The 13,077-nt window shown below is 38.9% G+C and overlaps 1 protein-coding gene across 7 annotated transcripts in view; it reads left to right on the forward strand.

Moving 5' to 3' along the window:
- Positions 1–13,077, forward strand: part of Sfmbt1 (Scm like with four mbt domains 1) — a 100,486-nt gene that overhangs the window by 77,688 nt on the left and 9,721 nt on the right. For all 7 annotated transcript variants that reach the window (XM_090321060.1, XM_090321052.1, XM_090321096.1 and 4 more), the window contains 6 exons: positions 7–133; positions 1,508–1,621; positions 5,768–5,810; positions 8,266–8,330; positions 10,625–10,764; positions 11,839–11,948. In XM_090321060.1, the coding sequence (XP_090177186.1) occupies positions 7–133; positions 1,508–1,621; positions 5,768–5,810; positions 8,266–8,330; positions 10,625–10,764; positions 11,839–11,948 (599 nt within the window). The remainder of the gene's footprint in view (positions 1–6; positions 134–1,507; positions 1,622–5,767; positions 5,811–8,265; positions 8,331–10,624; positions 10,765–11,838; positions 11,949–13,077) is intronic.

The following is a 13,077-nucleotide window of genomic DNA, read 5'->3' on the forward strand; positions in this document are numbered from 1 at the left end:
TTCTAGTCAATTTCTGAGCATGACTTTAAGGAGAACATGAAGCTCGAGGCAGTCAATCCTCTTCTTCCTGAAGAAGTGTGTGTTGCTACCATTACTGCAGTGAGGGGCTCCTACCTGTGGCTCCAGTTGGAGGGTAAGTGCTAGTGCCCAGACATTTCCTGTGGCAAGTTTCCTTTACTACTCCTGTTTTCTTCAGTGGTTTGTTAACATAATGGACTAGTTAAATAGCAACCTTGTTTAAAAACTCCTAAACTAATTTTCTTTCTTGTCCTCTTACCTGACTATTAAGAAATGAATGAGTCCCCTATTTTCTTGAAGAATAATTTAGAAAGCATAATTTTGTTGTGAACAAAATGGATGAACATGAACATCAATACGTGGTATACTGAACAGATGGTATTTTGATTTTCCCAAACAAATAGAACCAAAAAGAACATGAAATAGTAACAATCTTTTTTCTCAGGGCAGTATAGTACTCAGTGGTGGGTTGTGGAGGTAAGGCTGTGAGTGTTCAGTGCCATGTGCCTGTTTTCCTTTTTATTTTGCTTCCAGAAGTCATACTCTGACACAGGGCCTTCCGTTTCTGATTTGAAGAATTGGCATTTAATCCAGATGTGAAGGACAATATTAAATATAGACTTCTGTGCAACCTCTCTGAAGCACCTAGCCAAATCATTTCCTGATCTGATGACTGTTTTACTTTTAGGCTTATCTCAGAGTTCAAAAGAACTAATGTTCTCAAATAGAACTGACACTGCCTTTTAGTTTCTAGTTATTCCAATGAAACTACTCTCTTTCTTGGCCATCTGAATGATACTAATGGTGCTTGTTTGTTGCCGCCTCACTAAAGATTGCCCTGTGTACTCATTGCCCTGTGTACTCATTTTGATCCTTATTCTTTTTTTTTTTTTTTGCCAGTCCTGGGCTTGAGCTCAGGGCCTGAGCACTGTCCTTGGACTTTCTCAAGGCTAGAGCTCTGCCACTTGAGCCACAGCACCACTTCCGGCTTTTTTTTTTCGATGTATGTGGTACTGAGGAATCGAACCCAGGTTTTCGTGCATGCTATGCAAGCACTCAACCACTAGGCCAAATTCCCGGCCCGTTATTCTTAAACATTATATATTGGAGACTACTTTTTTTTTTGCTAGTCCTGGGACTTGAACTCAAGGCCTGTGCACTGTCCTTGGGCTTTCCCAAGGCTAGCACTCTACCACTTGAGCCAAAGTACCACTTCTGGCTTTTGTGTGTATGTAGTAACAAGGAATCGAACCCAGGGCTTCATGCATCCTAGGTGAGCACTATACCACTGCTCATTTTTTATACTGCTTACCAGATATTAAAAAGTAGGGCTTCTAAGAAAGACATTTGTTAAAACTCTACATCTAAATTATTGCAAAAATGGAACGTTGTTTAGAAAGACATTTATAGAAGAGGCTAATTAATGGTGTTAAAGTTTTCTTTTCTTTTTGTTTGTTTCTTTTTTCATTTTATTTTTAAATCTTAACAGGGTCTAAAAAGCCTATACCTGAATGTATTGTGAGTGTGGAATCCATGGATATATTTCCTCTGGGCTGGTGTGAAACCAATGGCCATCCCCTCAGTACTCCTCGACGGGCACGAGGTATTTTGTCTGTTTCTGGATTACAGGGTAGATTATTAAATGATGGGATGTGCCTCATGCCAGTTAGTATGTCAGAAGTTAAAAACAAAGTGGCATTCTCCTTATCTGTTCCTACATAGGAAATGACTTATTGCAAAAAGCAATAAATTATTCTTAAGTTTCTGTGGGTAGGATTTGTGGGCTCAATTTACTTGAATTTTATGGACCTAGCTTTCTTTTTTTTTTTTTTTTGCCAGTCCTGAGCTTAAGCTCAGGGCCTGAGCACTGTCCTTGGACTTTCTCAAGGCTAGAGCTCTACCACTTGAGCCTCAGCACCATTTTTGGCTTTTTTTTCTATGTATGTGGTACTGAGGAATCGAACCTGGGTCTTCGTGCGTGCTAGGCAAGCATGCTACCAATAGGCCAAACACCCGGCCCATTGACCTAGCTTTCTTAGATGTTGCAGTGAAGGTACCACTCAGAATAGACATCAGCATAGGGCTCAGCTTGGAGAAGATCTGCCAGGTTTAGTTAGATTTTATTCCTTTCTGGTTGCTATGCCAAAGTATACAGATTGAGTAATTTGTAAATAATAGAAATTACGTTTCTCTTTCCATTGAGTTCTAGGAAATCTTAAGAGCAAGGTGTTGGACAGTTTACTTTCTTATGAACCCCCATTTTGTTATTTATATATGAAGGCTTCTTTATGTCTTCATATGCTAAACTAGACTGTTAGCCAGGTGTGGTAACTCAGCCTGTCACTCCAATTACTTGGGAGGCACAGATAAGATGACGACTATGTTTTAAGGCTTCCCTGACAAAAAAGTTATCAAGATCCTCCCTCAAGTTAATAAGCCAGGTATGGTGTGTCATGTCTGTAATTCTAGCTACATAGGGAATATAGATAGAGGAATTGCAGTCCATGGCTGGTCCAGGTAAAAATCGTAAGACCCTAGCTGAAAAATAGCTAAATCAAATGGTATGGGCAAATGGGAGTGTGGCTCAAGCAGAAAAGGTCCTGCCTTTATATTCCAATACTGTGTTTTCCTTCATTATCTAATTACCTTCTTTTCTTACTGTAACCTGGTTAGGTTTCAGAAGAATTTGGGGAAGCATAGACATTCAGACAGTGATAGCAGCAGAAATCTATTTTCAATGATGGTTGAAGTGAGGGCCTCAGCTCCCGCTGGCTATTATCTAAAGGCTTCCCTTAGTTATTTCCCAAGTGAATCTCTTCATAGACAGCTCACAGCCTGCCAGTTGGCTTCTATGAGATTGTGAAAGTGAAAGAGCAAAAGAAATGAACAAAATGGAAGCAGTCTTTCTCAGCAACTTAATCCCCCTCCCCTCATTTCTTCTTCTTCCTCTTTTTTTTTTTGCCTGTCCTGGACTTGAGCTCAGGACCTGAGGACTGTCCTTGGATTTTTCTCAAGGCTAGAACTCTACCATTTAAGCCTCAGCACCACTTCTGGCTTTTTCTAAGTATATGGTACCAAGGAATTGAACCGGGTCTTCATGCATGCTAGGCAAGCACTCTACCACTAGGCCAAACTCCTGGCCCCTTCTTCCTCTCCCCCCCCTTTTGCCCCCCCTTTTGCCAGTCCTGGGCTTGAGCTCAAGGCCTAAGCATTGTCCTTGGACTTTCTCAAAGCAAGAGCTCTACCACTTGAGCCTTAACACCACTTCCCACTTTTTTCTATGTATGTGGTACCAAGGAATAGAACCCAGGTCTTCGAGCATGCTAGGCCAGCATTCTACCACTAGGCCAAACTCCTGGCCCCCCTATCTGTTTTTAAAAATTATTTTTACTAAGCAGCTATACAAAGGGATTATAATTCTGTAAGTCAGGTTATGAGTGCAATGCTTCCTGGTCAATATCACCCTTCTATTGTCCCCCCCTCCACACACACACACCATCCCTATCCTTACCCCCCTACGTCTTTTAAAACAGTATGAAATTTGCTCTTTTTTTTTTCTTTTGGTCTATCCTGGGGCTTGAACTCAGGGCCTGAGCACTGTCCTTGTAATTTCTCAAGGCTAGAGCTCCTACCACTTGAGCCATAGCAGGCCTTTTCTGTGTATGTGGTACAGAAGAATCAAAACTGGGTCTTCATGCATACTAGGCAAGCAGTCTACCACTAGGTCAAACTCGCAGTCCTGAAATTTGCTCATTTAAAATATGTAATTCAGGGCTGGGCATATTGACTCCCGCCTGTAATCTTAGCTTCTCAGGAGCCTAAGATCTAAGGATCGTGGTTTAAAGCTAGCCTGGGCACTAAGTACTAAAACTCAGTGAGACTCTTATCTTCATTTAACTGCTAGAAAACTGGAAGTGGTGCTTTGGCTCTAGGGGTAGGGCAGTAGCCTTGAGCTGAAAAGCTTGGGAACAACACCCAGGCCCAGAGTTCAAGTCCCACAACAACAAAAAAATTCATTTGTTTTAGTAAACCTACAGTGTTGTACAATTAAGAACATTTGTTGTAATTTAAGAACATTTTCATCATCTTCAAAAGAAACTACAAAGCCATCAACAGCCAGTCAGTCTCTCCTTTCCAGGCAATCACGAATCTAGTTTTTGTGTCCTTAGGTTTACCTCTGTGTTAGATCATTCATCTAAATGGAATCATACAGGGAGGAGATACTGATCAAGATGCATTGTACTCATAAAGCTGCTTTGATAAATGGCACCTCCTTTGGTTACTTAAAGGTAACCAAAATAAATAAATGGAATCATACCATACCATATGTGGTCTTTTTTTGACTGCCTTGTAACTTCAAGAATTCAGCTGCATTGCAGTATCTTATCCGTAATTTTATTCCTTTATACACCTAAGTACTATTTCATTGTGTCGATGTGCATACTTTGTCCACTTACCAGTTGATGAACATTTGGGTTGCTTCCAGTTGATTACTGTTATGCCCATTGCTGCTGTGAACATCACTGTACACATTGTTATGTAGATGTACTTTCATTTCTATAATGAGGAGTGGAATTGTGAGGTCTTGGCAGTGCTGTGTTTGCTCTTTTCCAGAGTAGTATGTTTCATCATACCAATAAAGTTATATCGATACCAGTAGCTATGAAGCTTCAGTTGGTATACACCCAGCAGTTATTTCTACTTATATGTCTGTCTGGGTAGCCATAGGAAATGGTCTCATTTTACGGGTTTGATTTATATTTCCCAAATGATTAGTGGTGTTAAGCATATTTTCATATATTTTATTAACCATGATACTTACCTTCTGTGGAAAAAATATGATTGTTTACCTCTTTTGAAAATTTTTTTTATTTTTTCATTTTTTGATCAGTTGTGGGGCTTGAACTCTGGGGCCTGGGCACTGTGTCTGAGCTCTTCAGTGCAAGAATAGTGCTCTACCACTTGAGGCACAGAACCACTTCTGGTTTTCTGGTGTTTAATTGGAGATAGAGTCTCGCGGACTTTTCGTGTCCGGACTGGTTATTGAACCTGGATCCTCAAATCTCAGCCTCCCGAATAGCTAGGATTGCAGGTATGAGCCACCAGTGCCCAGCTTTTTTGGCAGTTTTTTTTTTATTTGTTTGTTTTTGCCAGTCCTGGCGCTTGAACTCAGGTTCTGAGTTAGTTTTTATATATGATGTTTTCCTAGCACCCCATATTGAAATTGCCTCCTCAATTGAATAGTTTTAGCACTCTGGTCAAGTCAGTTTTTCTTTTGGATACTTAGCTTGGTTTAGAATATACTCAGAGAACCCAGAGAACCCTGGAAACAATATATTTGCTTTTTGTATAAAGACCCCTACCCAGTTAGTTTAGATATTCAGACACATAAAACCCTAAGATAGGGTTAGGAGTTTGGTCTAGCGATAGAATGCTTGCCTAGCATGCATGAAGACCCCGGTTCAATTACTCAGTATCACATACGTAAAAAAAAAGCCAGAAATGGTGTTGTGGCTTAAGTGGTAGAGCTCTAGCGTTGGGAAAGCCCAAGGACAGTGCTCAGGCCCTGAGCTCAAGCTCAGGATTGGCAAAAACAAAACAAAACAAAAAAAAATGAATCCTAATATATAGTACTTTCCAGTTATGCATAGATAGAATTAGGTATTAAATACGCTGATAGAAGCTTATTACATATATTATTTTTCTGCAGTTAAAAGTTTTTTCTTTGGCATTTTTTCTCTTTTAACAGTACATAAGCAAAGGAAAATTGCAGTGGTTCAACCAGAAAAACAGTAAGTAATAAAATAGAATATCTGAACTGTTGAAGTTTGAAAGTGAGAATGAACAAGGAAAAGAAAATAGCTTTCAGAGAGTATAGTTTTTTGTATTTTATTTTCCCAAATATAAACATGGTCTTTTCATTAAAATGTGATAGTTTCTATACTTCTCCTTATAGTGTATGAATTTCTAAAATTGCATTATAGACCTAAGGGCAAAATGCATTCTCAGAATGTTCCCCAAATCGAGTTTTCTTTGGCACTCACATCCTGAAGTCATTTGAATAAAAGAAAGGAAATGAGTCCCCTAGAACTTGTGAGACAAGAGAAAAAATTATATATTGGGAATTATTCAATTAATGATAATCATATTAAGGATATCTTGATGGAAAAGACAACTCTTAAAAGGAAACACACTTTACTAGTCACAAGTAACTCACAGCTATAATTACAGATATTCAGGAGGCTGCGATCTGATTATTATTACAGTTCAAAGTCAACACAAGCAGGAATTCATGAGACTCTTATCTCCAGGTAACACCAGAAAGCCAGAGGTAGAGCTGTGGCTCAAGCACCAACCTTGAGTGAAAAAGCAAAGGACAATGCCCAAGCCCTGATTTCTAGCCCTAGTACCAGCACAAAAAAAAAAAAAAATTAAAAAGAGGGGGCCGGGAGTTTGGCCCAATGGTAAGAGTGCTTGCCTAACATGCACGAAGACCCATGTTCGATTCCTCAGTACCACATACACAGAAAGAAGCCAGAAGTGGTGCTGTGGCTCAAGTGGTAGAGCTCTAGCCTTTAGAAAAACCTAAAGACAGTGGTCAAGCCCTGAGTCTAAGCCCAGGACTGGCAAAACAGTAAAAAATAAATAAAGTAAATAAAAAAGAGAAGAAAAGACACACTTTGAAGAGTGGCTTTGTGCTGACCTAGAAACTCTTTTTTTTTTTTGCCAGTCCTAGGCTTGGGCTCAGGGCTTGAGCACTGTCCTTGGACTTTTCTCAAGGCTAGAACTCTACCACTTAAGCCTCAGCACCACTTCCAGCTTTTTGCTATGTATGTGGGGTACCGAGGAATTGAACCCGGGTCTTCGTGCATGCTAGGCAAGCACTCTACCACTAGGCCAAACTCCCGGCCCAGACCTAGAAACTCTTTGTACCGTACTCTCATATACAGCTGTTAAGAAGCAGTGAATTGGTGGAGCTACCTGCAAGTCTTAAAAACACAAGTTTCAGCTGAGCACTATTGGCTCATGCCTCTAATCCTTGCTATTTGGGAGGCTGAGATCTGAGGATCACAGTTCAAAACCATCCAAGGCAATAAAGTCCATGGGACTTTTATCTCTAATTGACATAACCATCAAAAAGCCCAAAGGGAAGCTGTGGCTCAAGTGGTAGAACACTAGCCTCGAGCACAAATGCTCCAGGCTCTAAGGACCAGCAGGGGGAAAAGGTTTTGTGTGTATGTATATATATATATGTTTTAAAACATTGGTTATTTAAATCAATATTAGTTGGATTTAACTACCATAACAAAGTACTGTACTTGGTGACTTAAACCACAGAAATGTATTTTTCTATATTCTGGAGGCCAGAAAAAATACATTTCACTTTATTTATTTTTACATTTTTTTTGTGACACTTTTGGTGTTTGAACTCAGTCTCATGCCTAGAAAGCAAGCACTCTTATCATTTCAGCCCTCCACCCCTTTTTACTTTAGTTACTTTTTCAGATACATTATATGTGTACGTGTGTGTGTGTACTCATTCATGCATGTGTGCTAACCCTGAATTCAAGCTCCAGTACAATAAATAAATAAGTAAATAAATAGGGTCTGGAGATAAGACTCAAAAGTGATAAGTGCCTGTCTGACAAACTGAAGATCCTGCCTTCAAATTCCAGTATCACTGTAAAATAAAGCAAAACCAATAACAAAAAAAATCACACAAGAAATTTGTTAATTAATTAATTAATTAATTAATTTTTGCCAGTCCTGGGCTTGGGTTCAGGGCTTGAGCATTGCCCTTGGACTTTCTCAAGGTTAGCATTCTACCACTTGAGCCTCAGCACCACTTCCGGCTTTTTTCTATGTATGTGGTACCCAGGAATCGAACCCGGTCTTTGTGCATGCTAGGCAAGCACTCTACCACTAGGCCAAACTCCCGGCCCCACACAAGAAATTTTAATCTTAGAGTCATAATTTTATAATTTCTTATACACATGAATAAAAACACCACCTGAACATGTGATATTTTTGTACTGTTGATAGGCTGTCTTTTGGCTCATTTTATCTTTCTACCAGATTTAAAAGGCAATTGCTGTTTTAAAAATGTATGATAAAGGAAGGGTTTTTCATTTTAGATTTCACAACCTGACACATTTGCTTTGTTCTTACATTTGAAGGAAACTTAACTCCCACACTTTTCTTGTCTCAGAGATGATGTCACTAATTCGCTTTGTTTACTTTACCCAGAGTCCTATCCTCAAGGACTGTCCATGAAGGCCTGAAGAGTCAGGAGCTGAACTCCACAGACTCAGGTATAAGCATTTCTGATCTCATGGAAGACCACCCCCAGTTGCTTTTAGTGGACTATTTTGAAAATAACTTAAAGAATACATTAATTTATTGAATGTGACATCTTCACATCTTCATTAGATATGCTTGATTCATATAACAATTTTGTGTTACATATATTTACTTTTATAACATCTCAATATGGATATTTCTACGCATTTCTAATTCACACAGTTCCTTACTGACCATTGCATGTGTGCCCAGGGCTCCAAAAGTCAAGTTTAGCACCATTTACTTTAGAATAAAGAGGCTTTCTAGATAGTGCTATTTTTTTCCCCTAGTGTTGAGGCTTGAACTGTGGGCCTGTGCTCTGTCCCTGGACTTCTTTTGCTCAAGTCTAGTGCTCTACCACTTGAGTAGCCACAGTGCCACTTCCAGCTTTTTCTGAGTAATTCATCTTTATTGGAGATAAGACTTCACTGCCTGGGCTAGCTTTGAACCACAATTCTTAGATCTCAGCTTCCTGAGTAGCTAAGATTTGGCATGAGCCACTGGTGCCCAGCTAGTGCTTTTTTTAAACTAGGAGCTTTGAGATATATGGTTTATTCTTTTTAACCCCTTTTTTATAATGTATTTCATATATTAATTATACAATTAAAAAATAAAGTACTGGATTTGTGATTTGTTCCTGATAAATGAGACTCATAAATGAGACAAGGTTTATCTTTGGAGGTTAAGTATTCTTACCTGCCCTTTTGCTTACTGTGTAATTAATTTGTAGTGTCTTCGTTATGGATGTTGCAGCAAAGATTGGGCATTGAGGTGGTATTTAGTAAATGCCTAGAAGAGAAACAAGGAATAAGTGTATTCCCAGTAGCTTATAAGTAGAAGTCAGAGATGGAGCTCAGTTATGTTCTCAAAACATGAACTTTTTTCTCTCTTACCTACTACTTCCTTGTTTATTTTTATTAGTTTGATTATCCAGTCTTAAACTTGGGATCCTCCTACTTCCACCCACCAAGGGGAACTACTACGTTCTTTTTTGTTAGCTTCTTTTGTTTGTTTATATATCTTGTCCCTTTTTTCTGGCATTTGGATTGAAACCAGAGCCTTGTACATATACTTTTTATCTATGTCCTTAGTGTAAACCTGAATTTTTTTTAATTAAAGAGAGAATATAAGGATTCTGTTCATGATGTGCAGCATGTACACATCTTCTTTCTGCTCTAATATCCTGAATTATATGTTGATTAACTCTAGAGTCACTACAACAATATTCTAGAGCCCTAAACTTCTGTCGATAAAGTAGAAGATCTGGTTCATGAACTCAGGATTCCCAATGATTTCTTTTCTAGTTCTTTAAAAACCATCTGTTGAGTCATCTATTCCAGAATGTTTATGGGGACAACTGTTGAATATTTTCCAGAACTACAATTTGGCTCCTAAACCCTATCTTAAAAGGTGGCAACTCTGATGTTTTAAGAACTCTCTCCCTCCCTCTCCCAATCCCTCTCTCTCCAACCCCTCTCCCTCTCCCTATCCCTCTCTTTCGTTAATGGGCTAAAAAGTGTACCACATGTCTAAGTTCTTTTGTGCCCTATGGGTGTACATAGACCTTAAAACCCTTTGTCAGTTACTTTTTTGAATGAATACATTTTTTTTTTTTTACCATTCCTGGGGCTTGAACTCAGGGCCTAAGCACTGTCCTTGAGTTTTCTCAAGGCTAGTGCTCTACCACTTGAGCCACAGCACCACTTCAAGCTTTTTCTTTTTTTTTGCCAGTCCTAGGCAAGCTTTTTCTATTTGTGTGGTACTGAGAAACTGAACCCAGGGCTTCATACATGTTAGGTAAGCACTTTTCTGCTAGGCCACACTCCAAGTCCTGAATACATCTTTAGTGTGTTGTTGTTGTTTTTTAATCCTCATAATAACTGACATTTCAGCTATTAAATATAGAAAAATTCAGGCAATAAAACATTTTTATTTTGCTACAAAGAAGAGAAGAGCTTCTAATTACCCTTTAGTTTGGAACATTGTTGTATTCACCCCAGAATTAGTATGTAATTCAGGGTATTTGTTTGATTTCAACAGAACGATAAGCTCTGTAATGTAGTGTAAGGTTATCTCAAGAGTATTCTCAAAGCATGCTAAGCTTTAAAATGTATAATTTCAGGGCTCAGTATTTGCTTAACATGCATAGGCCCTGGATTTGATTCTGAGCATCATAAAAGCACATCCCTCTCCTCCAGTAATTCAGCTTTGGAAACATGGGGTAGAGAATGATGGTTCTGAATATTTGTTTTTCTTAAATTCCTAGTTATGATCAATGGAAAATATTGCTGTCCAAAGATATACTTCAACCATCGTTGCTTCTCAGGGCCATATCTTAACAAAGGAAGAATTGCTGAGCTGCCTCAATGTGTAGGACCTGGAAATTGTGTTCTGGTTCTTAGAGAGGTAAGGTTCTGACCTAAAGCACAAGAACTTAGAATTTCACAGTAGTCTTCTATAGATAGAACAGTTAACAGGTTTTTATCAAACATTACTAGCTTTTGTCATGTAGGGTACTCACTTATCCATGGGAGATGCTTTCTAAAACCTCTATGGATGCCTGAAAATATGAATAGTACCAGATCTTTTATATACTATCTTGTCCTATATGTACATCTGTATGAGTCTGATTTTTGATGGTATAGTGAAATATCTAAGGCAAGCTGATATGAAGTAAAGAGGTTTATTTAGCTCATTGTTTTTGGAATCTGAAAGTTCAAGATCGGGTAAGGTGGTCTGCCGCATTTGGTCTCTGGTGAGGATCTTCTTGTGATTGTGTCATATTATTATTGTACAGAAGCATCTATGAAAAAGAGATGATATTACTAAACAGAAGCAAGAGAGACTCGTGTTCCACAATCACTTCCAAGGGCATGCTTACAGTTGACCTAAGGACATCTCAGCAGATACCTCTCTCTTGAAAGTCCCATCATGCCCTATATCTCCCACTCTGGGAACAAATTTTCTGACAGATGGAGTTTTGAGGGACATACTCAAATTACAACCAAATCATAGAACTACTGTCTAGTTTGATAACACCAAACAATGAAAATGATACACCAATTATGGTCTCAATATGTGCTGTGAATTCACCTTTCTAATTCTGATGGTGTGAGATTTAGGGTATAATGCCTGCCAGAGGTACTGGACCAGACTTCTATAGCTTCAACAAGGTTCAGCTGTCTCCACTGAACCAAGTACAATTTTCTGTATACATCCTGGCTGGGAAAGCATTTGGAAATATGTATTATTTTGAAATTTATGGTGCCTAATTTATCTTGGCCAAATATTTTAAATATTTAAGAGGATCACATTACTGTTTATTTGCAACTTTGAAGACCTTCCATATTTTTTGGTGTTATTGTGTTAACATTTCTTTACTAATATGATTATAGTCCCCCAAAATGACCTTAACGAAAGAGTGCCATGATTCTAATGGTCTTTTCCCAACCTGTGTTTTTATTTTAAAATCGAACTCAGGTCCTCACGTTACTTATCAATGCAGCCTATAAACCGAGTCGTGTCCTCCGGGAGCTTCAGCTGGACAAAGATTCTGTGTGGCATGGATGTGGAGAAGTCTTAAAAGCCAAGTGAGTAGATTCCTTTGCCCTTTACTCTTGCTTGTCTTTTGCAAGTAATAGAATTGATTCTGCGATAATATCAGAACATTTATGTTGTGGTAAAGGATTAGGCTAATTTTTTTTTCAATTTACATTCTGTCATTCATCCATATACTTATGGTATACAAGAAATATAGGGCCAGGCACAATGGCTCCTACCTCTAATCCCAGCATTTGGGAAGCAAAGATCAGGAGAATCATGGTTTGAGGCCAGCCTGGGCAAAAGCAGGGCCCTATCTGAAAAATCAACTAAAGAAAGAAGGGATATAGATATGGCACAAGTGGTTACCTAGGAATGAGGAAACCCTGAGTTAAAATCCCAGTACCATCAATAAACAAACAAATAAGAAATAGGACTTCAAAAGGCATAAAAGTGGTAGAACTTTTTTTTTTGCTTGTTCTGGATCTTGAATTCAGGGCCTGGGTACTATCCTTGGGCTTGTATGTTCAAGGCCAGTTCCCTACTACTTGATCCACAGTTCTACTTCCAGCTATCTATATATTTATTTATGTATTTATTTACTTATTTATTTATTTGCCCATCCTGAGGCTTGAACTCAGAGCCTGAGCTCAGTCCTTGTGCTTTCTCAAGGCTAGAGCTCTACCACTTGAGCCACAGCACCACTTCTGGATTTTTCTGTGTATGTGGCACTGAGAAATCAAACCCAGGGCTTCATGCATGCTAGGCAAGCACTTTACCACTAGGCCACAGTCCCCACCCCTTCCAGTTTTTTGGTGATTAATTGGAGATAAGCATTTTCCTTCTTAGGCTGGCTTTGAACTGTGATCCTCAGATCTCAACTGGCTGTGTAGCTAGAGTTATAAGCATGAGCTATGGCTGACCTAGAATAATTTTTAAATTAGCTTTAAGAGACATAAAAATTACTCCTCAAATTATTTTCCAATCTGATCTTTTTTATGGATAGATGCCAGGTTATACTGTCCTGGAATGACAGATACTCCAAAGACCACTACCAGAGTAAAGGATAAAAAGCCACTGTGTGTGTGTGTGTGTGTGTGTGTGTGTGTGTGTGTGTGTGTGTGTGTGTGTGTGTGTGTGTGTGTGTGTGTGTGTACATGCGTGTACCAGTCCTGGGGC

The sequence above is a fragment of the Megascapheus bottae genome, chromosome 2, assembly GCF_031878675.1.
Source record: "Megascapheus bottae isolate mThoBot1 chromosome 2, mThoBot2.hap1, whole genome shotgun sequence".
Classification (NCBI taxonomy): domain Eukaryota; kingdom Metazoa; phylum Chordata; class Mammalia; order Rodentia; family Geomyidae; genus Megascapheus; species Megascapheus bottae.